This window comes from Symphalangus syndactylus, chromosome 23 (genome assembly GCF_028878055.3).
Source record: "Symphalangus syndactylus isolate Jambi chromosome 23, NHGRI_mSymSyn1-v2.1_pri, whole genome shotgun sequence".
Classification (NCBI taxonomy): Eukaryota; Metazoa; Chordata; class Mammalia; order Primates; family Hylobatidae; genus Symphalangus; species Symphalangus syndactylus.
This window is the reverse complement of record NC_072445.2, coordinates 70411849-70435998: the sequence shown is the minus strand read 5'-3', so window position 1 is coordinate 70435998 and position 24150 is coordinate 70411849. Positions and strand designations below refer to the sequence as shown.

The window sequence follows — 24150 nt, the reverse complement described above, 5'->3', positions numbered from 1 at the left end:
TGCCCGGGAAGCCTGCTTCAGTTACTTGGGAGACGTGCTGACGTGGAAGGACAGGGGAGACAGAGATATGCCAGCTTCTTCTCTGAGTTCCAGGTCTCGTGGGTCACTTCAGGTCATCTGTCAAAACCAGCCTAACTCCAGGCACCTTTGGTGCTGAAGGACTAACCCATACTTTTTCTTTTTAAAATACGTATAGATTTAAGGGGTGCAGGTGCAATTTTGTTCCATGGATATAAGGCTTAATGGCAAAGTCTGGACTTTTAGTGCATCCATCACCCGAATAGTGAATGTTTTACTCTTTAAGCAATTTTTCACCCCCCACCTCCTCCTACCCTTTTAATTAGTTCTCTCCTATCCCAAATATGGAAAGAGGTCCCGTTAAGTTATGGTTTGCCTTTGTAACTCTTTCTTTGTATCTGGATGACTGACTCTTGGCCTTTGATGTATCTGGATGACAAAGAGTTACAAAGGCAAACTATAAATGTAGGTGGGCTTAGGGGTTAGGTAGGTGTGGCAGTGCCGTGTCTGGGGCTTATGTGTGGAGGATGCGCTGTGCTGCACTCTCCAGTGAAGCTACGACAGTAAGACTTCTGTTTCAACTGGAAAAGGAAGTCAGGACCGTAGCTCACAAAAAGGCGGAGAAAGGTGGACACTCTGCTGTTGGGAGTCATGCTGTTGTGTGATTTTTTGGGGAAACGTTTATTTTTAATCCATTAGTAACAGCAAATCTTATGAATAAGTAAGGCTTCGACACACATATGTCCATGACTCTAAATATTGCTTGCTGTACTAAAGTTATGTGGAAATGGTGGAGTTGACTTCGGAACTTTGAGTGACTCAGCTTGTTAAGAGGCAGGCGATGAAATAGCTTGAGTTTCTTTTTACTTGTTACAAGTGTTCTACTGGAAGGCATAGTGTACTTTTTAATGGTGAGCATATTTTCACCATGTAATCAAATGACTCACCTCAAGTTGGCAGGCAGAACACCTACCTCTCTCAGGGTATTTATTAAGGTGTTTATTACCAAGTGTCAGGTGCTGACAATCAACTTTTGCTTTCTGTATCATCAACCAATGAGGATGGTCAGACGACAAATATTCGTATTTCTCTAGTTAACAAAAGCAAAAGAAGTCTTACCTGTCACTTGGAAAATGTGTTCTGCAGGACCTAAACAATTTGAAATAGTAGCTCTTCAGCCACTTAAAAAATTCTTGATGCTTTTGAGTTTCTCTATTCAATGATAAAATAAATTCTGGAAAACTATGTTGCTCATTGTTTTAAACTTAAGTACAGATTTTAAAAATGAATGCCAGCTTTGATGTAATTTAACACTCTATATCTTAAAATTTTCCCCACAAATCCCTGCACTAACAGGAATTCTGGCTAGTTATGCTTAGTAAGAGATGTGTGACCTTTGAGACTAGCTGTTGTCACTTGACATTCAGTTGCTGCAAACTGCCCAGAAAGGTCGGTTTTCTGTCTTGGCCTATATCCTCTCAAATCTCCCTCTCTGATCTTCCAGGAACTTAAAATGCAGAAACCTGGTTTGAGATAACATTAACACGTTAGAATTTCAGCTCAGTTCCCCAACCAGCTAACCTTGCCAAGTCAGGAAATGTAAAAGTTCAAGTTCTCAGAGTTGTAATAACCCCATAGACCTATTGTGGTGTGTTTTGCATGATTTTGTCATAATCAGAGGCATCCTAGAGTTTGTATCAAATGCACGCACTGCGTGTTCCCCAAGTGGCCAGCGTAGTGTGGGTTAGTGAATTGAGGGCTTTGGAAATACTTATTTGCTTTTGCTTTCTCTCTGGGATTTCTTAGAAAAGTCATTTTAACCTCTCTTCTCTCTTCTGTAAAATGCCTATCTCACAGGGTTTTTTATAGCATTAGGTGAGATGATATAAGTGAAAGTGTTTTTTATGAACACTAAGCATTTCTGGAAATGTGATTATATTTTCTGTCTATTCAAGTAAAGAGTATTAATGTATTTTGAAAGTGAATGGTTAGATGCATATTAACTTATATTTACTCATATTGTTTTAATATATATTACATTGGCATTTTGTACTTTGACATCATGAAGCAAGTAATTATAGATTTTTTTTTTCTTTTTCTGTGAAGTCCAAGGGCATTTGATCTCTGCCAGGCTATGGAGTCGGTAGGGTTGCATCATTGCAGTAGCGCCTTTGTGACATTCAGTGGTTTTAGAATCTAGCAGGTCTGTAAATTTCTTGAGGTTTTTGTGGGGAGAAGAAGCATTAGCAATACAGAGAACCTATATTGAAAACAGGTAAAATGTCCTTGCCTTATTCTGTCTCCCTATCTTTTTGTCTGTATTTTCCTTAACTGACACCTTCTGTACTTTCACCTCTCTTTTTCTCTCATTTACGTTTTTCTTTATTTATTATAAAGGAGCACTTTTGCAAGATTAGAGCTAGATGGGCCCTTGGACTACTGTGGTCCTGCTTCCAGACAGTTCCTGAGGGCTCTGCCAGCCCATGGCGACGTTCTCCTGCTCAAGGAGAAAATGGGAGCTGAAAGTGGCATTCAGTTTTCCATAAGACTTCATTTATCCAACTTAAAGAACTATCGTTTAGTCTTAGACTATGTCCTTCTTTTTGTTGTTGAAATATTCTTCTGGGAAATGATGTTGAGGTAAGTGGTAGAGAGGCCTTTCTTTGTTTTAGTTTGCTTTTAAAAAGACCTTATCTGGCAAAATGAAAAGTACAATATATGCATCCCCCAATCTTATTTTTAATGTTGACAGTGCGTGAAATATCAAAGTTGGGGAATCACTGATACAAACGTGGGCTGGTTTTGTGTGTAATGCTGTGCACTGACAGAGCAGCTCCACCATGTCTGTCTGGTGAGGAACGTTCTTCCCACTTACCTCTGGGTGGAGTGGAGGCTGCACCATCAGCCCTCCAGCTGGAAAGCGTGCTAGGGCAGGGCCTGTGGGTGGGGGGCCGTGGACAGATTCTGCCCGAAGAGGAAGCAGCTCTCTCTTATGAAACCACCTTCCAGAGCCTGGACCCAGATAGAATACTCTACTCATTTGCTATTAGAAAACAAACAAACAAAAACATTTTTTTCTTAGCAAAAACATATATATTTACATATGTAATGTATAAAAATACAGATTTTTTATATATAAAGTTGCTTGCCGTTTTTGGATTTGTCCTTTGCTTTCATTTGCACATCCACTTTTGTATCATTTGAAGGAAGGAGGAGCACCCTGTGTTCCTGTGGCCTTTGCTGCTGTTACAGCCTGGTCTGATACCATGGGCTTTTGGGGTAGGACCAGCTGCCCATTCAAGGTGCTCAGCCAGATCTCTGGGCTCCCACTCCAACAGGCAAAGTCCTTTTGAGCAGGACAGGACCATCTTAGATCCTGCAGTGGGGATTGAGGCCTCCAAATCTTGCAGTCCTGGAGTGAGAAGTAGTTGTTCAGCCTCAAAAGTGAACACCATGTAGTGTGATTTACAAGCTGACCCACCATCTTTTCTTAGACCCTCTGAAGTCAGTAGAGCCCATCTGGGCACTGACTCTTGGCCTTTGATGCAGAAAAGAAGGGACCCAGGCAGAGGGTGCTGGTCTGTGAGGAGGGAGGGAGACAGCTGCGGGTGGCTGGCCTTTTGCAAGTCCCCTCTCCCTGGAGGTGCCCCTGCTGCCCTAGGTGTGCTCCAAGGACCGAGGACAGGAGTGGGCATGATAGCCCCAGGCGCTGTTTGGTGAGTTTCTAACGCAAGCGTAGTCCTGTCCGTGCTTCCTGGTGCAGCATTCGCTGGCTCTCTGTGGACCGAGCCTGTTCCACATGGCTGTGCATGGACGTAAAGGTGAACTGTCGATGAAACGGAGAGCAGGAACAGGGAACTTGTGTTCATCGAAACAGCTTGCGGTAGGATAGTGCTTCAGGCTCGCGCTTCTGCTTCTAACTGCAGTTGAGCAATAGGAGGACCAGGACTGTGGGTATTTCCCACTGTGGGGGAGGGAGTTTAATGACCAGAGTTGGGGCTTCTGTCGTCAGCTTCCCTGGAAATAACACCCCCACACACAGTCCTGCACCAGAGTGGCAGTGTGCTCGCCTGCCTCTGGGCTTTTCTTGGAAAAGGCATTTCTAGGAATATCTCTCTGGCTTGGCCTTGTGCCGAATTGTGTCCATGAGTCAAGTTGCGCTGTGGGGCTCTGAGCAGCCGCCTCGTTGGCATCCTTCCGGCTCCTGGGCTGGCGCCGCGAATGGCTCCGTCATGATGCCTGCACAGGGGCTCCGCAGCCCAAGCCCCCAGTGTGGTGGTGGATTGGAGCTATGTCCTGTGGGCTCTACTGGACTTAACTCTTACTACAGACGGAAAGAGCTACCGGGGGGTGGTGGTGCAGGGTGGGGTCACCTCTCCATAACCTCCTCAGCTCCTTCACACGCCCACTTGGCTCCCTGGGCACGGGTGGGTTTGGATGGTGCCAGGCTGAGCACACTCCCCTCTTGTATTTGGAGATGTGGCAAGGCTGACTCTTGAACCCAGGTTCAACCCCACAATATGTAAGAAGCCTGGTTTCATTGTGTCTGTGGTTGGGGACGTGCAGATGTCAAAGCCAGATATAAGAAGTGGTTCCCACTCCAAGGTTTCAGTGAAGGGATTCAGTTGTCATCTTTACAAGACCTTGATGAGGTTCGTAGAACTGAATGTGACCCCAATCCTGTCCCCACTCAGAGGGGCACCTGCTAACTTTCATGTTGCTGTGTGGTCTTTGCAGTGTGTTCTGACATGCTCTGTGGTTTTTCATTTACTCAGGCGGTCGTCATTCATTTCTAGATTTGCTTTTGCTTTTTTGGCTGCTGTGCGTACAGACACGGCTCTTTCTGACCAAAAAGAGACCCACACAGAACAGACCAGAGCGGGCACTGCAGGCAGGGACAATGTCTCAGCACCCTTGGGGGGCCACAGCAGCGTGAGCAGCCTGGGGGACCAAGGAGAGTGCCGTCCAGCTGCACCCCTGCAGCCAGCCAGTCAGCTGCCCCAGCCTGTGCACTGGCCTGTCTACTGTGGCCTGCAGGGAGGGCAGGCACCTGGTGTAAACCACCAGGCAAATTGCAGACCAGCAGTCTGGAGCCACTTCTGGGCCAGATGAGTTGGCTCAAGGTTTTAAACATTGTTGAACTAGTTGCTGATATCAGGTAGCATGAATCTGGCCATGAGTAGCAGAACACCGTGTTTGATTGACACATGGCATTCTAAGGGAGAGAGACACCTGGCAGCAGGTGGTGCAGCTCTGAGCATGGCACTCGCTCCCAGCTCCATGGCCGGAGGTCAGGGGCAGAGATAGATCACTTTCCTCTCTTCGGGAAGGGAAAGGTTTTCCAGAAGTCCCTACCCATGGCCTTTCCATTGCTTCAACATGGACAGAACTGCAGGAAGACAGGATGTCCTTCCCAAACAAAATCAGTGCAGCTGACATGTCTTGTCCGGTTCCAGTACCTCCAGGCCAGCAGGCTTCTCTGCCAACTGCAGATGGCTAGTTGTGCTGAAGAGGTGGGGAGCTCCCAGCTGGCTGCCCAGCTCTTTGCTGGGGGCCAGGCTCCTGCCCAACAAGGCGCCCTTGGTGCCCCACTCTGCTGTATACTTGGCTTCACGGCCTGGCTGTAACGGGTGTCTGCTCTGGAGTCTCCCTCAGCACTGATACCTCGGATTTCGGGATTACAGCAAGAACCCTTTCTTGCCTGCTGTGTACGAAGCCACCTTATGAGTTTACATCTGGGAGCAGTTGTCCCTGGGAAAGTTAACAAAAGCGGATGTGCTACTGAGAGATGTCAGGTCAGAGTCCAGAGTCCTTGATTTGGTCCCCTAGGGATTTGCACTTGTGGTGACCCTTGCAGTTGTTGCAGAACATGTGTGTGCATGTTTGCGTGTGCATGCATGCACATGGACAGACAGTTGCTGCTGCTCCCTGGCTGTCCTCTCATCTCACTGAGCACCTACTGTGAGGCCGCTGAGTTTCTTCTGCAGTCAGTACCTGGGTGAGTTGGTTAGGCCGTGCCTGAATTTCTCATTCTTATTACATTCATGTGCCCTGGCATTCTGAATGTCTTACAGTTTATCAGAGTCCCTGGCAAATTGTCAGTGCTCAATCAGTGTTTAAAGAGAAGTCAGTTTAGTCCACGGGCAACTTTTGCTGCTTTATAAGCCATTCAAAGGTAGAAGACATTGGAGAGGTACATGTGCTATCCGTCCCCTGAGGTGTCTGCACTTAACCCACAAACCAGTCCAGAATGAGGTCTGAGTGGCAGGGGACACACATGCTGGCTGAGAGCGCACCAAAGTGGGGCTTGAGTCCTGCCTGGCTTTGTGCCTCAGGGACTTGGCACAAGGCCGTGCAACCAGGCACTCCCTGAACGGTTAGGGGCTGAATGAGTGACGAGAGAAAAGGGCAGTCTGAAAAACTAAGAGTTAGAAGAAGAAAGGATTAAGGCATGTGTCGTCATTTAGAACTTATTTCAATTATTTATTTATTTATTGAGACAGGGTCTCGCTGTGTCGCTCAGGCTGGAGTGCAGTGGCATGATCTCAGCTCACTGCAGCCTCAACCTCCTGGGCTCAAGAGATCCTCCCACCTCGGCCTCCCAAGTAGCCGGGACTACAGGCATGCACCACCACACCCAGCTAATTTTTTTTTGGTATTTTCTGTAGAGATGAGTTCTGACATTTTGCCCAGGCTGGTCTCGAATTCCTGAGCTCAAGTGTTCTGCCCACCTCAGCCTCTTCAAGTGCTAGGATGATAAGTGTGTGCCACCGTGTTCAGTCCGTTTAGGACTTCAGAGTTTGCAGAGCATATGGGCATGTATTACCTCATCCACCCTGTGAGATACCAGCCCCACTGTATAACTGAAAAGATAAATGGCTTGTCCTGGGCCACATGGTCCAGTAAATGGCAAAGAGGGATTGGAGCCAGAATTTCCATTTCTCCACAGCTCTCCACTGAGCTGCAGACAGGACTGCCCAAGTCCAGGGAGACCAGTTTGAGAGAATGCTTTTAGATTTTCCAGATTGCCAGGAGTAAATTAGCTTTTAGGACTTGGAAAGCCCACACGACGTGGACACCTTCGTCACCTGTGTCACGGTGGCCTGCACCATCCACAGCCGGTGTGAGGGTTCCTGTGTGCTGCTGGGGCATTGAGGGGCTCAGATTAAACATGGGGGTCTGTCCAGAACCTCCCCCAACCCCAGTCTGTGGTAACTGTGTGTTCCAGGGATTTCTTACAGAGAAATTCCAAAAATTCCAGACAACCCACAGCCTTCCCTAGACCTCAGCATTGTAAATAATGGAGCTGAGACAGCTCCAGCCACAGACAGTATGACCAGGTTTTGATGGTATGGGACTGGGAGAGCTTTCAGTAAACCACAGGAAGAATAAATTCTGGTTTCTTTCTTTTTTCTTTTTTTTTTTTTTTTGGCTCTGTTGCCCAGGCTGATCTCAGCTCACTGTAATCTCTGCCTCCTGGGTTCAAGAAATTCTCCTGCCTCAGCCTCCCTGGTAGCTGGGATTACAGGTGTGAGCCACCGCACCCAGCCATGTTCTGATTTCCATTACCTGGTGGATTATTTGATTATAGCAAATAATAATGTAGTATATGTTTCAAGATAGCTACAAGAGAAGCTTTTGAATGTTATCACTACAAAGTGATAAATGTTTAAAGTGATTAAGCATTTATCAGGTAATTATCCTGATTTGATTATTATACAATGTATACATGCATTGAAGTGTCACACTGTAGCTCATAAATATGTCGAATTCTGTGTCAATTAGACAAAAAAATCAATTAACATTTTAAGAAAGAAGCCTCGGGTAGAATTTTCTTTTCATCATATATTGAGTAGAGAGATGTCATTTCTCTTTTTTTCTTTTCCCAGGACAAGACATTTCAAAGAAAGTATTAAATTTATTCACGAGTGCCGGCTCCGCGGTGAGAGCTGCCTTGTACACTGGTACGTGTGTCTCTTGCTTTAGCATGTTCCGGTCGGCTTGGCTTCCTATCAAGTGTTTTTCCGTATGTGAATAACGGTTTCTGTAAACCCTAAATCTCAAACGCGTGCTCCGTTTGTCCAGTGCTATGTGTTAGTCGCCCTTTCCTTCTGTTGAAGGAGAACCCTAACTCGTTTTGCTTTTGTTTTTTTTCCATTTCCGCTGCTAGGATTTCTGTAGGGACTGTGAAGGTTACTGGACAACAGAAACTTCCCTTTGCTGGCTTGCCTCCAGCATTTCATCAGAACAGCCTCTTACAGATGACCCAGATTCTGTAGGCTCATCCTTGAAACCTCAGTGGCTTTTTGAAGACACTGTTGTTTTTTCTTCAGGAGACTTGATTGCAAATGTGGATTTTCAGTATCGCACTACTGTAACACCAAAATGACCCAGTTCAGTGACAGCTGTCTGTTTGCGTCCTGCTATATTTTGTGTAGATACACACACACACACACACACACACACAGACACAGACACACAGTGAAAAGAAAGCTACTGTATCACACTTAACCCGAGGATGATGCATCTGAAGCTCTTGGCAGTGTGCCTGGCACATAGAGAGTTCTTAGTGAAAGTGGGATGGCATTTTTATGACCACTCGTAATCATACTAATAACGTGGCTAATTTGTTCAGGGAACCAGTAGCCAAAATTCTGGAGCCAAGGCTCTGTTGTCTAAGTGCTGGGCCGGACATGTCCCCTCTCTGTCTTGAATGAAGTGTGTTATTAATTAACTGAAAGCCTAACAATCTTTTGACATTCCCCGAAACAGTTACTCTTGCACTGTAAGCTCTGTAGGACTGTGAAGTGATAACTCCTGGGGAATATTGCTGCTGAGGTTGGTGGCAGCCCTGCCAGGACAGAGGGGACCCAGGGACCCAGTGCATGACATCCGGAGAAGCCACTTATGAGAACTGTATTGTGTTCTGAGGGCCGATAACCCATAACAGGGAGGAGGCTAGATAATTGAGGTGTTTTTAGAATGATGTCTGCAGTTTCGTACAGTTCTTGAAATCACATGATTTTTCATCTCACTTTTTTAAAGAGTAGAAAGTGTAATAAATACAAATTGTAGGATTTTAACATTCATTTCTGTTTGGCTTTAACATACCTTGGGGGTTCAGTTGGAGCCAATTAAAGCGGAATTCTGGAACTCCCACTCCTGAGCTTCTCCTGGCTCCTAGTGAATGTGAATCTCCAGGGTTGCAGCCCCAGAGGATCTGTCTTTTAAAATCTCTCCTAGTAGTTCTAATCTAAAACCCTAGTGAAGAGCCACTACTTGAGAGTGGGGTTTTAAAATTATTATTTATATTTGAATATGTGTAGGCCTGATATTCTAGGAATTAATACTTCATACAGTTATGTACATCTAAAGATAGGCTTTTCTAAAAGTGAGACATTTGCTGAACTTCCCTATCTTAACCTGTTGCTAGAACTCTCTAAGTCCGATGAAGCACAGCCTTTCTGTGACCGCCTTCATTTGCATGTACATGTAAAACGGGTCTCACTCAGCCTGCTCCAGGTACCTGACCCTAACCGTTACTGCCTGCAGGGTGCCTTGCTCCCACCCTGCGGACGCAGCGTGCCTGCTCTGTACTCTGCATATTTATGTCAGGAAGAGTACAAAAGTGAGACTGGCTAAGGGCTTCTCTACATCATGGGCTTCAAAAATTACCGATCTAGCCCTCATATAGCTAAGAAAACTAGACTTTTAAGGAACATGAAGCATTCTAAGCAAATGTAGCTTGTAAATGGGTTTGTCGCGTAGGCCCTGGAAGCCTCAAGTTTCCTTGGAGTACCTCAGTTATGTCGTTTGTCGGGGGAAATGGGAAAGACCTGAGGAGGGGCTTAGGAGCAAGGGAGCATCTGGAGCCACAGCCCATAGAAAACCAATAAATGAAGCTCAGACAGCGGAAGAAAGCATGCGACTCCAGTGCCAGGAAGCAGAGGAGCCTGGTACGTTGAGTGCTGAGTGGCTTCCTGGTAGTGAGCTTGCTGTCCACACAGAATCCAAGGCAGGAAGACCTTCTAAACAAGGTCCTTAGAATCCCCTGCTCCACGTGGATTGGGCGATGGACCCGGGGATCTGAAACTGCCCTCACATGTGTGCTTCTCTTGGCGCTGCAGCCTGGCTGGGGTCTCCAGGAGCGTGACGCTGGTGATCGCGTACATCATGACTGTCACCGACTTTGGCTGGGAGGATGCCCTGCACACCGTGCGTGCTGGGAGATCCTGCGCCAACCCCAACATGGGCTTCCAGAGACAGCTCCAGGAGTTTGAGAAGCATGAGGTCCATCAGGTAAGCAGTTCTTAGGGGACATCAGAGATGCAGGCAGGTGCCCCTGAACGGTGCCCACAGTCTTTCCGTACACAGCCAGCATTATGGCGTTTGGAGTTGAAAGGCCCACAGAGGACATCGGCTCCCAGGGCACCCAGCTGCACCCCCTCAGAAGTCGTCACGATCCCTTGTGCACCTGCTGAAGCCACAGGCGCCTACCCTTTGTCGTTTTCCTTGTGCCTGGTACCCCCTGCTAGCTTGTTTCTCTCCCTTTGGGTGACACACCATTTCCTTGGTCTGGCCTGTTTTCATGTCCTAGGCCAGCAGCTTGAAGGAGCGGTTCCTTCTCTTGCTTGACCCTGGCTGGCCAGCCACAGAGCTCTGATTTCCCACTGCTGTTTGTTTCCCTGGTTATGTGTGGCACCATCTCTGCGGTGAAGTCACAGGTGCGAGCCCGCGTGGATGCAGGTGTGCACGTGTGTGTGACGTTTCGGGTTTGTTTCCATCCTCTCCAGTATCGGCAGTGGCTGAAGGAAGAATACGGAGAGAGCCCTTTGCAGGATGCAGAAGAAGCCAAAAACATTCTGGGTAAATATAAGGAGCAAGGGCGCATGGAGCCCCAGCCCGGCGCCAGGCGGTGGAGCAGTTTTCCGGCACTGGCTCCGCTGGCCTACGATAATTATACGACGGAGACCTAATGCAAGGGACCTGCTGCCTTCCTTCCCACCGCTTGTCTTCAGGGTGCCCGGCTGGGCGGGGGTGCGGCGGTGTTGGCCTCTGAGGACAGGAAAGGGAGATAGCCAGCGTGAGGTGGGACGCTCAGGGCTCCTTCCAAGCAACACTGCCCAGCCCTGCTCCAGGCCCCTGCGCTCCGCCCACCCCCACCCTGGCTGCACCTGAGCTTGCTGCCCCTGGGGATGTTGCCCAGTGGCTGTGCCCCGCTCTGTGCACGTGGGTGTGTGTAAGTGTATGGATGCATGTGTGTGCCTGTGTGAGTGAGGGTATGTGCACCTAAGTGTGTACATGTGTGTATGTTGTAAAAGTGTGTGTGTGCACATGAATGTGTGTGTGTGTGAACTCTTTCTCACTGCTGGAAGTCACAGAATTCATATTGCTGTCTGGGTTCGTGTGGCCACCTTTCCCTTTGTCCAAGACTCCACATGGAAGGCATTTGAGCTCGACCTCCGAAAAGCTACCCAGCAAAGAGCAGTCTGTGCCTGTGAGCAGACCGTGAGAACTCAGGGGATGAGTGGCTAAAAGCACGGCCTCTCCCAGAACCCACCCAGGGTGGTGTGGTGGGGGCAGCAGGGGCCAGACTCCTCTAGAGGGAGGGTGGCTCTGGGGCCCTGGAAAACGTGAGAGGCTGCCCTCAGCTGGTCCAGTGGGCCAGTGCCTTATACCAACTCAGCATTTAAGGGAAGTATCTTAGATTGCCTCAATCTCAATGTGAATGCACCAGGCTGAGGGTTCCCTAGCGCCTCGAGTCAAGGCCACTTTTCAGCCCATCGAGCCCTGAGTTCTACTTGGTGTTTGTTCTCTGGAGCTGATCGCACTTGAGCTCTGTGGTGGGCAGGCGCACTTTAGCCTAAGTGGGGTGCGCCAGGGCGCCCCCTCCTCTCTGCTCCTTGCCAGCTTCATTCACTCCCAGCCTCTTGCTGTGCTCACTTTGCAGGGGCCCCTCCTCAAGGTTCGCATGCACCTGCAAGAATTGGGAAGAAAGAGCATTTATTAGGCACTGTAGCAATTTGCATTTTTAAATGCCTGAGCATTTATTAAGCTTCTTGGTGTTCACTTGGGTTTGATAACTGATCTGAGCTACCTCATTGAATGTTTTTGGAAAGGTGTGTTTTGGTATGCGAGTCAGCTTTGCCTCGCAGTTGAAAATGTTCGGTCATGATTGCTTTTGAAACCAAAGGGGAAGGTACCAATATCATTGAGCTATTTAAAGTCGCCAGTTTGGGCTCCAGTAATGCTTTCTGGTGGGTAAAACTCCACATTCAGGCCACGAGAGCATCTACAGTTTGTACTTTGGGGCTGCAGGCATCCTGGGACACTGTACACAATTGGGTGGTCTAGTCCTTTATACCGACTCAAATTCCTTAAGCATGCAGAGTCACTCGAACGAAAAAACGTGCTCGACCTCTCCCTAAAAAGATGTTGCAACCCAGTTTCTCTGAATTCCACCACAAAAAGAGCCCCTGAATAAGAAGAGCAGTTCTCCCGTGCATATAGGGGGTGTGTCAAAGGTGAGCTTTTTGGGAACCAGAAAAACAAAGTTGCCTGATTCCACGCACGTGCACAGGCCCCGGATGTGCACCCGGAAAGGGGAATGTGGCTGTAGAATCGTCCATCTATCTACAGCTAAAACAATTTGCCAATAAAGTACATGTTTTTCCTAAGCCAAAAATAAATATAAATATGTTAACAGAAAAATGATTTAGGATATTAGCTTGAATGCTTAAATATGTGCACCTTTACAAACCTCTCAGTGTATACTTGGAGTTCTTGAAGTGCTGTTTTAATATTTGTTGCCAGTAATGTTCTTTCTTCACAGCCGCTCCGGGAATTCGGAAGTACTGGGCCTTCCTCAGAAGACTGTAATGTACGTGAAGTTTCTGAAATGTTGCAAACCCACAGAGTATAGGCTGGTGCTGCCAAAAAGAAAAGCAACATAGGGTTTATTTTTAAGTATCCAGTAGTGATTTATAAACTTGTTTTTCATTTGAAGCTGAATATATACGTAGTCATGTTTATGTTGAGAACTAAGGATATTCTTTAGCAAGAGAAAATATTTTTCCCTTATCCCCGCTGCCGTGGCGGTTTCTGTACCTCGCCTGGATGCCTGTAAGGATCCCAGGAGCCTTGCTGCACTGCCTTGTGGATGGCTTGGCGCTCGTGATTGCTTCCTGTGAACGCCCCCCAAGGACGAGCCCAGCGTAGTTGTGTGGCGTGAACTCTGCCCGTGTGTTCTCAAATTCCCCAGCTTGGGAAATAGCCCTTGGTGTGGGTTTTGTCTCTGGTTTGTGTGCTCTGTGGTGGAATTGACCGAAAGCTCTATGTTTTCGTTAATAAAGGGCAACTTAGCCAAGTTTCAGGTCATGTGCGATGCATTCTTCCCTAGCCAAGGGGCAGTCACCACGCGCCCTTCTGCCTGTGAGGGATTCCAAGGCAAGTTGAAGCCTACTCCTGGTGTTATTTTAGAGGCTACTGTTTTCCTCCAGAAGGCGCTATAGCAGATGCTACAAAAGGTGAGTTCATGTCTCCAAGAAAGAAAAATAGGCCATCAGTGTGAGGTGAAAGAAATTTGGACATGAGAGTTAGTTATGTTTTGCCTGCACAGAGTGGGAACCGCATATTTGGCGCCTGGAATGAGCTGTGTTTGCACAGGAGCATGCAGCCAGCCATGCCGTGTACGTCTGCTGCACAGCATTGAATACAGTTACTCTGATTCCATCTTCAGCTTTTAATCTGAAGGAACATCACCTGACTCGAAGAAAAGTTTAAGTCAATTTGTAAAATTTTCCTTCTCTGATCTGGTGGAGGAAAAGGGAAATTTAACTCTGCCAGGTTAAGTTTGGCTCGATCTAAAGGCAAGTGAACTCATGAGCTGATTGACTGTAGGTGGCAGACTTTATGTAGTTTCTTATGCCTTGAAGCTCCCGGCAGTGGCTCAGGGGAGCGGCTGGGGGCCACAGGAGAGGCAAAGAGAGGTAAGGCACCTTGCCAGGTTCCCAGAGGTCAGACTCCTGAGCTTCTAGCCTTTGCAGCAGTCCGATGAGCGTGAGGGGACACTGATCAGTTTCAGGCAGCAGAAACACCTCGGGTGTGACGATGCTTATCCTGACGCAACATGCGTGCCTGGTATGGTACAGGTGGCTCTGTCCTCGGTGCCTCGAGTGTTTTCATGGGCCAGACCAGCGAGCCCTGGATGTGTCTCCTGTAGGACCCACTCAGGAGGCAGCAGCCAGGCCCCAGCACAGCCCAGGAAGACGTGGGTGTGTCTCCTGGGGTGTGAGGCAATGGCCACGGCAGGAAAACAGGTTTTCATCAACAGCCGCCGTCTGCAGGGTCACCCAACTCTCAGCCAATGTCACTTCCCACTACCATGTCTCACTGCAGGATTGTATCTGACACCAACACCCATCATCTCATAATTGCATGCTGCTCTGCAGGTCCCCAACTGTTGCCCCTAAGCTTTTTAAACCGACAGAGAAGGTATTTCACTCACTCGAGGCTCAGAGGGGCTGTGAAATGCACCCCGGAATGGGCCTGAAGATGTCCACATTGCTGGGACTGGAACCTGCTGGATCTTTTGGTCCCAAATCAGTGGGCAGGGAGGGAAGGAGTGAGGGCACGAGGGGCTGCCAGCTGTGGCTGGAGCAAGCAGCTGGGAGGAGCTCAGCAGAGTCAGTCATGGGCTCCGGCCCAGGGCTCTGGAGGGTTCCACTGAGGCAGGGCCAGGCCCATGCAGCGGTGTTGGCATAAGTGTTGAAACCAGGAACCTCTCCTTGCCTGCCCTCTCCAGTCTCTGGGAGTTTGTTTTGGGCCATCCAGTGGGGGCAGTCAATTCCTGACCTCTGTCTGGAAGCTCAGGGCCATATGCTGAGATGGTATTGACCATCTTAGATGTTACAAGCCAGAGATCTCAGTCTGTTCACAACCAGGCCAGGCCTTGTGGGCCACCCTGGAGGTGGGAATTGGCAACCTCTGAGCCCCCGTGAAGACCTGGGTGTGTACAATGAGGTGGGTTGAGGTCCACGGACTTTCCGTTATGCTGTTTTTTCTTCAGTTTCTTTGAACACAGATCTTTTCTAGCCTGAAACTCAGAATCACAACCTATAAGCAGAGGAGACTTAACTAGGTCAGCTGCCTCTCCATTCATTCATTCATTCATTGACTTGACAAATTTATATTCATTTTAACAGGCACTATGGGATCCAGCCAGGCCTCAGACACACTCCTGATTCTCAGAAAGACTGTGGCCTGGTAGGGTTGGCAGTTAGGAAAGTTGTCACTCACAGCAGGGTCCCCAGCCCCTGGGTCACAGACCGGTACTGGTCCATGGCCTGTTAGGAGCTGAGCCACACAGCAGGAGGTGAGCTGCGGGCGAGTGAGCATTACCTCCTGAGTCCCGCCTCCTGTCAGATCAGCAGTGGCATCAGATGCTCATAGGAGCACAGACCCTACCGTGCACTGCGCATACGAGGGATCTAGGTTGCATGCTCCTTATGATAATCTAATTAGTGCCCAGTGATATGAGATGGAACAGTTTCATCTTGAAACCATCCCTGCCCCACTCTGATCCATGGAAAAATTGTCTTCCACGAAACTGGTCCCTGGTACCAAAAAGGTTGGGGACTGCTGACTTATAGGACAGCATGGTAAGGACTATTACAGCTGCCCCTGGTGCCATGTATGGGGGAAAGGGGTGAAAAGACACATTCCAGTTTGAGGAGATGGGAGCATGTGAGGGAAGTGTCTTAGAGAACGCAGTACCTAATTTAAGGCCTGCAGTGTAAGCCCTGGAATGAGCTGGGCATGGTGGGAAGGAAGGAGAGTTCAGGTGAAGGCCCAGCACGTGGGCTCCCAGCAGGCATGAAAGACCTTGGAGTCAGGAACGAGAGCCACTGCAGAACTAGAACAGCCTCCCCGGGACTGGGCAGTGCTGAGATTGTGCCAGCAAGGCTGTGAGCACAGCCAAAGCCTGACCAGCCAGGTTTACTTCTTAGGCCAGCCCTTGGAGCTAAGCAGGCTCAGAGAGAGGCTGCACCTTACCATGTTCTCAGAGGTCTGACTCCTGAGCTTGTAGCCTTGTAAGTGGTGCAGCTGCAATTCTGCAGACGGTGGGGGAGTGGGGGACTTGCTGAAGGGTGCTGAGCCGGTGGGACGCATGATGGGTGTGCAGGCAGAAGGCTCACTCAGGTGCCCAAGTGGGGTGGGGCTGCATGTTGGGGCCAGCCAGGAGGCTGCTGCTAGGACTATGCCGGTGGGGAAGAAACAGCAGCCTGACAGGGGTCATGGTGGTGGAGAGGAAGAGGGGCCCAGCAGGCAGATGGACTTGATGGAGGGTGGGGAAGGACACGCATCTGTTGTTGGTGACTGATGTGCATATTGGGGAGTGAGGGCCCAGTGCCCTGCCTGCTCCCTGGAAGCTTGCTAACAGTGCGGTGGCTCTTTTGTCCCAGCATCTTCCTGTACTGTGTGGTGTGTGTGCCTCTGCAAAAAGGTTTAAGGAAGATGCTACAGAAGGGGCTGGCTGGGTCCCAGATCAGGGGCCTCCAAGCGGGGCTATGCTTGGGTGTAACCTGGCTCTGCAGTTAGGTACTCATGTTTGTCCATCATCCAGGACACATTCCCAGGGACCAGACTCATGAAAATGAAGGTTGAATTCAAATTTCCAATCTCCTATTTTACTGTGAAGGATAAAATATTGGCTCCTCAGAGACTAATACCATCTCCTGGTCAGGCTCTGTTTCTGTCATTAGCAAGATTTGGGGAGATCATCTTAGTCCTGGGGCATGTGCAGTGAGCATCAGTGGTCAGGACCTGAAGCTGGGTAGCCAAGGCTCTGTCCATACCTGCCGTGTGCCCGGGCCGGGGCACTGCTGGTGCAGCAGATGAGGCACATGTGGTCTGAGAGCAGGGCTGCCTTTCCTGGGTCCCAGGCAGACCCCTGCTGCCCACCTGTTCTCTCTGCCCGTGGTGATGATGATCATTTTGTGTGTGTGACAGAGTCTCACTCTGTTGCCCAGGCCAGAGTGCAGTGGTGCAGTCTCAGCTCACTGCAACCTCTGCCTCCCAGGTTCAAGTGACTCTCCTGCCTCAGCTTCCCAAGTCACTGGGACTACAGGCGTGTGCTACCACGCCTGGCTAATTTTTGTATTTTTAATAGAGATGGGGTTTCACCATGTTGGCCAGGCTGGTCTCGAACGCCTAACTGCAAATGATCCACCCGCCTCAGCCTCCCAAAATGCTGGGGTTACAGGTGTGAGCCACTGCGCCTGGGCTGCCCAAGGTGATTCTTTTCTCAGATCACCTTCCTTAAACCTGAGTGTTTCCACATCTCCTCAGCGCCATTTGTGCTTTTCCCTGGGTTCCTGCTAGTGGCTTGTTTTGTTTATTGGGTGCCAGCTCTTTCTAGTTTCAGTCTCAGCAGAGAATTCTATTTCCAACTTCTGGAGCTGCCTTATGTTATTTGGACACAAGACAGCCATAAATTCTGCTGACTAGGGTGTGCATGTGTGGGCAATGTATATTTTATTGTTTAAATTTTATTTCAAAGAACACCTTAGCCTCCAGGAGAGTCACGTGTGCAGCATCTCAGAGCGTGCTGAGCTCAAGTTCCTGGCCATTCAGGTAGCTTAGGCAGCAGGTACCTGAAAGCGCTCAGGGAGATGGCCAAGCCCTCATCGTACAGCCAGAGCTGGTCACGGTGCTGCTCTGCACACCAGCCTCTAGTCATAAAAATAAGGAACACACTAAGAATCACACCCCTGTGATCCCACATCAGATGTCTCCTCCCATCCTGAGTTATTAATAATTTTATTAAGAATATGTTTTCAACACGCTTGTATTTATATATATACTTAACAAGAAATCACCAAGACTGCAGCAGGCAGTTCCTCTTCCCTTTCCTTTTCATTGCCCAGAGAAAGGGAGAAAAAAAAAAAAAAACACAACACCGCATTTGACTTGTCGCTTGGAGGCTTAATTCCCTTCTTGCAGGCAGCGGGGTCTCCTTCCGCCCTCAGGCACAGCTTGCTTTGAGACTTGAAGTATCACAATTAGTGTTCTCCTGCAGCTTGGACTTGCATCTGACTGAAGGGTGCAAGTGCTTGGTCTGCATGTGTTTCTTTCCATCGGGGGAAAGATTTGCCAGTGCGTGTTTGAACATCTGCAAGTTTGGGTTTATTTTGGCTCCAAATCTGTATGCAAACTTTTGGTCATAAAGAGTTAGCAGTTCACGGCGAACTTTCCTGAAGCCTCTAGTTCAGTTTTTAGAGCTTAGTGTTGGAAGAGACCTATTTCAGCAGGTGCCTGAAAGTATGGGGAGTTCAATATTCTAATTGTGTGTGGTGGCAGCTATTGGTTTAGGGGTAAGTTTAGCAGAAAAGACATTTTGGATGGGGTCATTTCTGTGCATGTCCTGTGTACACAGACCGGATTTTAAAAGCTATATAGGCCAGGTGGGGTGGCTCACGCCTGTAATCCCAGCAATTTGGGAGGCCGAGGTAGCTGGATCACTTGAGGTCAGGAGTTCGAGACCAGCCTGGCCAACATGGTGAAACCCTGTCTCTACTAAAAATACAAAAAATTAGCTGGGCGTGGAGGCACGTGCCTGTAATCCCAGCTACTTGGGAAGCTGAGGCAGGAGAATCGCTTCAACCCAGGAAGTAGAGGTTGCAGTGAGCGGGGATCACACCATTGCACTCCAGCCTCGGCAATAAGAGTGAAACTCCGTCTGGAAAACAAACAAAAAAACCTAGATGACGGGGGTGAGGTTGGGGGATGCTTTTTGGGTTAATAATTCCTTCAAGGAATAATGTTATGGAGGACAGGGCTTGGAAAAGTGCTAATCCCAGCAAGAGCCACCTTCCCACTTTGGCCCGAGCAGCCACATCACCACGCAGCAGCCCTGCTGCTTGAGCTCACAGCCCCCACGATGCACAGTAGTGGCAGAAAGGTTGGCCTCTCTCTCCCCACAGAGGCACGTCGTCCATTGTTCTGCCCTGGGCCTCGGGCACCCACCCCCAGCAGCGGCCCCATCAGCACAGACAGGAAGTGCACCTTGCCGGTGAGCAGGTTTGCTGCTTGTCAGTCGGCGCTGGGTTTCCCCAGACACTGATGGGCAGCCTTTTTGGAAAATAAGAATCAGAAGACTCCAACACGTGCACCCAAGAAATGTCACCTTCTGCTTTACGAAGGGTGTGCCCTTCATGGCAACAGGCCCAGCCCCACAGAGCTTCCTCAGAGCCAGTGTCCTGGGGCCTGTCATGTGCCAGGGTCAGCTGCTGGGATTCTCCTGGGTTTTGTGTTAAGCTGGGCCGATGTGGTGTCACAGGGAAAGCCGGGAAGGTGTGAGAGGAGAGGAACCGAATCTTGGCTGTTACAGCGGCTGTTTGCAGGCTCAGGTGTGGCCGAGGAGGGTGCAGAAGGGTGGGCTGCCATCATTTCATGCCTGGAAAGTCACTTCCACAGCAAGAGGCCCGCTCCATGCCTTGCCACGCCCTCCCATCACCATGACCCTCCAGCTCCCAGGACCACCAGGAGCACAGGTTGGGGTGGAGGTGGTATCAGCAGATGAGAGCCTTGAAGTGGCTGGGGCCAGGCGGGCCTGGCTGAGGTTCAGTTGGGTCCTGATTCTCTGGAATACTTTGGGGAAGTCCCCGAGGAGGCAACACACTCATGTGGGGAACTTCTCCCCTCCACTGCCATGAAAAAAACTCCCTAGAAGGGATAAGGGGTGCAGACAGCACCCTGTCTGCTGGCATTTGGTGTGGCCAGAGCCAGCCTCTGGGTGGCATTTGATGTGTCTGGGAAGGCCCCTTCTATCCCTGAAGACCTTCCATTAGATGGCAGGGTGGTCAACCTGAGCATGGCCAGCAGCCACTGGGCACCGATGCATGGCGAGAACTGGCAGAGGACCTTTTCTTTTGAAATCGCGTCCTCACAACCATCTTGTGAGATAGGTTTTACTACAATCCTCGCTTTCAGATGAAGACACTGAACTCCAGTCTGATAGCCAGGAGGCAGCCAGGTCAGGACTGGAATGCAAGCAGGCTGACCCCAGTCACAGGCAAGGTGCGCCTGCAGTCACCCCAGTGCCTTTGAGGTGCCAGTACGGTGTGGAGGGGGAAACCCATGCAGTGCAGCCATCACGTGCGGAAGGTGAGACCCATGCAGTGCAGCCATCACGTGCGGAGGAGGGTGAGACCCATGCAGTGCAGCCATCACGTGCGGAGGAGGGTGAGACCCATGCAGTGCAGCCATCACGTGCGGAGGAGGGTGAGACCCATGCAGTGCAGCCATCACGTGCGGAGGAGGGTGAGACCCATGCAGTGCAGCCATCACGTGCGGAGGAGGGTGAGACCCATACAGTGCAGCCATCACGTGCGGAGGAGGGTGAAACCCATGCAGTGCAGCCATCACGTGCGGAAGGTGAGACCCATGCAGTGCAGCCATCACGTGCCACCGCGTTGAAATTCTTTCCTGAGGATGGGCGTGCATTCGATTACAGGCCTTACAGAGGGTGGGAAGGTAAAGGTGGAAGGCAGGGAGTGACAGAACGTGATTCACTTCTTCTTGCAACCGAAGGGTGCTCGTATGTGCAACAGGACGACCATGCACGCTTCTGCCTGGACCTTTCTGCCTTAGGCTGCAGTAACTCGCTGAGCGCTGGGTGTCCTGGGCCCCGGGATGCCCCCCGCAGGAGTATAGAGTTGCCTGTGTGTGCAGTGGTGGGGGCTTTCTGTACTCGATGCTCCGTCTCTGTGAAAGATGAGGTCTGCATGTCCCACAAGATATCTTCAGAAGCACAGAGATTTGCTGTGCTTGTCCAAGAAAGCGCCCTATGTGTCCAGAGTGGCCGAGGCAGGACCTCTCCCACAGCCTGGCACCAGGTCCTGGCAGGAAGCAGCTCAGCCTGAAGAACTCAAGACGAAGAGAGGCTCATCAAGACCAGGCAAGAGAAGCAGCAGTGGGTGTCAGAGCAACCGGACTGGGGGGCTCCCTCCAGCCCCTGAGGCTGAGGGGCAGGGCTGGGCGATGGTAGCACCTGAGCCCCTTAGGACCTGAACCCTGGAGGGAGCCAGCAGGCCCTGGGCAAGGCAGGCCTTAAGAAATGCAGCGAGGGAGAGTCTGTGTGGGGTGGCCTGAGTGGTGGGCACGGAGCGGGGTGGTTGCCTTTCACGCAGGCAGCCCTGGCCCTCAGCCGTGGGTGGGGCTGGCACCTCAGTGATTGGATGGAGGAAGTGCTACCAGCTTCTGAGAAGCATCTGAGTGTCAACAAGCTGACACTAAAAGGGGGTCTGAGTGGGGAGTCTGCTCTCCTACACAGTGTGCTCCAGAAATGTGCTATTTGGAGCTTTGCCTGTGACCCCCTGCTTTCGAAGCATTCCTGCCCATGTGCCCCACTGATCTCTGCTTTTCCTGGCAGCCTGTCTGGAGAACCGACCCCTCCCAGGGAAGGTCATCTGTGTTGTGGGCGTGGGAGCATTTGCTATGAACTGTGTCCTCGTAAGAGACCCCCATGAAGAGGGGTGGCCTCATCTGCGGCCCCATCAGCCGCTGTGCCCACAGCCCACGGTGAGAGCAAGGTTGGCACCACACAGATTGCCATGAGGGAAAGGAATATTTAATCTGGGCAGCCTCTGTTTGGAGGAGGTGGGGAGAAAAGGCAGTCACTCCGGAACATTCCGTGAACAGAGTGGAGCCTCGAAGCCTGGAGCACAGGCAGGGAGTTGCACAGGACCCACTCTGTGGAGAGTGCGCCAGGCGGGGAGGCCCACAGGGGCTGCTCGGTGGGGGGTACCCTGGGCGGGAAGGGGGATCTGGGAGGAGGGGTGAGGGCACCGGGGCATGAATGGCCTGCAGGTAGAGGCCCAGAACTGGCATGGCCTTGGCATCACACTTGCAAACGCTGAGGACCTGTGCTGGGGAGACCAGAGACTAGAAGGCAGGAAGGGCTGGTTTCCAGGTGCCTGCCCAGGAAGCTCCTGTGCTGTGAGCTGTGGGCGGCTGTGGAAGGCCCTGGGGCTTGATTTAGGCCTGGTGAGGCTGGGCTGGCGGCTGCGAGGGAAGAGCAGTCAGGAGCAGGCAGGAACCACCGCCTGGACTGGACGCCTCAGGGACCTCTCCATAGAAGAATTGAACAAATGAGGCGACGATGTGGGGGCCATCGCCATCCTCTCCTTGTTGTGACTGGCTGTGGTGGTTTGGGTTCTCCAGAAGCGGAAGCAGCATTGGGGTGCAAACGGCACACTGGGGGGTTTACACCTGTGACAAGAGCAGGAGGCCGCTGGGGCCTCCAGCTACAGCTCGGTCTCACCTCCTCTCCACCAGCCCCATGGGCGCTGCCAGCAGGGACTGCCCTTCTGAGGAGCCAGGGTTGGGGAAGGGTGCAGAGATGCCCGGCCCTGTGCCCCAACCTCACCTGGGTGTGACCAGAGTAGCACGTACCGCCAGAAGACGGTGGAGCTCGGGGGCACCCACCATGCTGTCAAACTACCTCTACTGCAGAAACAAAAGACAACCACAGTGCTCCTCTGCTTAGCGATATGATCTGATTGAAATATTTGTCATGCAGCATGCCCTCTTTCTGTGCCAAGAATCGCCACGTGCATATCCCTTTTTTACTGTAATATTTATTTTCTTGGGTTTTTTTTACTGGTATGATAAATATAAAATTCAATAAAAGTTTTACTGCATGCATTTTTTTCTGTCCCTTATTTATTTTATCCCATGATTATTAATGATTGTCATATAGAAGGGTGTCATTAATCAGATTTCCCTGACGCCTGACACTTGCCAACTGGTTCCATTTCATTTTTTCTACAGAAACAGAAGTGAAAAGGTCTTGAAAATTATCTGACTTTTCACAGCTTCTTTCATTCTTTCTAGTCCTTTCTTCAAAGATAACTGAAGATGACTTTGGTGATTGTTGAGGACCCTGGATGAGAAAGCTGCTTTGTTTTTCCTGAGTGTGTTCTGTGGGTATCCCTCCCGCTAAGAGACTCAGCATAGGAAAGTCTGCGTCTCACGGGAGGCCGATATAGGCGGAAGCTTCCCCGTTGCTCTTTGTCAAAGAAACCCCTTTAGAGTGTCTTTAAATTACTGTTTCCCCAAGTGCGTTTCAAAGTCAGATTTATAATAATGTGTAATAATTTATGTAGATACAACTCGTGAAGATTACCTCTACTGCAAAAAATAAAAATAAAAAAATCACAGAACACCTCTAGTTGATTATGTGATCTAATTTAAATATTTGTGAATGTTTGATGAGACCAGTCGTGCAAATGCCTCTTACTGTACTGAGAATCACCATTGTACAGTTTCTCTAAGGTGGGGCTCCCGCCTTCCTGCCAAGAGACCTTAAGCTTCTTGAGGGCAGGGCCTGGGGGTTTTCTGCCACTTAGAAGGGACTGGTGTGCAGTAGGTGCTGGGTCACCTTCCACGCGGACCCTCGGACCCTTGTCAAATCATTGGTCCTGGGCATGTCTCTGCTCCTCCCTCCCTTTGCGTGTTGTCAGAGCCTCCCTGTGGCCTTGCTTGTTTCAGGAAGTTGCTGCACCCCGCGGGCCAGCGAGGACAGCTGCGGGGGCCCAGCTCATCCCTCAGAGCTGTGGATACAAAGTCTGTGTATCCTTCACAGAAAGAGTGCAGTCTTGGAGCACGTCTGCACCACGCTGTTACCAGCGTGCCAGCCGAGTGCCTGGCTGAGCCGTCTGCCTGGGAACGAAACTCCTGCTCCCCAAGTCCTCACTCACCCCACCTTTAGAAATACGCTCAGCCCTTCCTTGCCCCTCACACGCTGTGGAATAGGCAGGGCCAGCTTTATCCCACCTGGAGCTTCGTAAGCTTCTCCACATGTGGACATCATTTGTTTCTGGGACTTTCTGTTAAAAAAAAAGTTTTAGGAACTGACTCTTAGCCTCTTAAGCTTTCTTTTTTTGCTTCCTTAAGCTTAAAAAAAAAATCATTCTGTCACGTTCATTCCCTTTTTCTGCATTTAAATCAGATCATCAAAATTACTGTTGGCCCCACTGTGTCCCCAGCTGTGTGCCGTACACCCACCCAGCTGATGCCACGTACCCACCTGAGAGGGTGGGGTTGCATTTGGAGGCGAGGGAAGCCTGG

The 24150-nt window shown here is 50.1% G+C and overlaps 2 protein-coding genes across 16 annotated transcripts in view; both read left to right on the top strand.

The window, feature by feature from the left end:
• The window catches only part of DUSP22 (dual specificity phosphatase 22), a 58672-nt gene extending 45277 nt beyond the window's left edge, over positions 1-13395 (top strand). For 10 of the 15 annotated variants that reach the window (XM_063632695.1, XM_063632697.1, XM_063632701.1 and 7 more), the window contains 3 exons: positions 7908-7982; positions 10146-10317; positions 10812-13395. In XM_063632695.1, the coding sequence (XP_063488765.1) occupies positions 10192-10317; positions 10812-10994 (309 nt within the window). In that variant the 5' untranslated portion in view covers positions 7908-7982; positions 10146-10191 and the 3' untranslated portion in view covers positions 10995-13395. Of the gene's footprint in view, positions 1-5847; positions 6017-7907; positions 7983-10145; positions 10318-10811 lie in introns of those variants that run through there. The other 5 variants (XM_055262778.2, XM_063632691.1, XM_063632694.1 and 2 more) reach the window with 3 other exon arrangements.
• Positions 13396-13532: 137 nt separating this feature from the next.
• LOC134735736 (uncharacterized) lies at positions 13533-22907 on the top strand. The gene is made up of 7 exons (XM_063632821.1): positions 13533-13544; positions 13637-13706; positions 13953-14006; positions 17653-17728; positions 19002-19098; positions 19986-20418; positions 20455-22907. Exons 1-7 carry the CDS (start codon positions 13533-13535, stop codon positions 20940-20942), a joined length of 1230 nt encoding a protein of 409 aa, XP_063488891.1. The 3' UTR covers positions 20943-22907.
• Positions 22908-24150: the final 1243 nt, after the last annotated feature.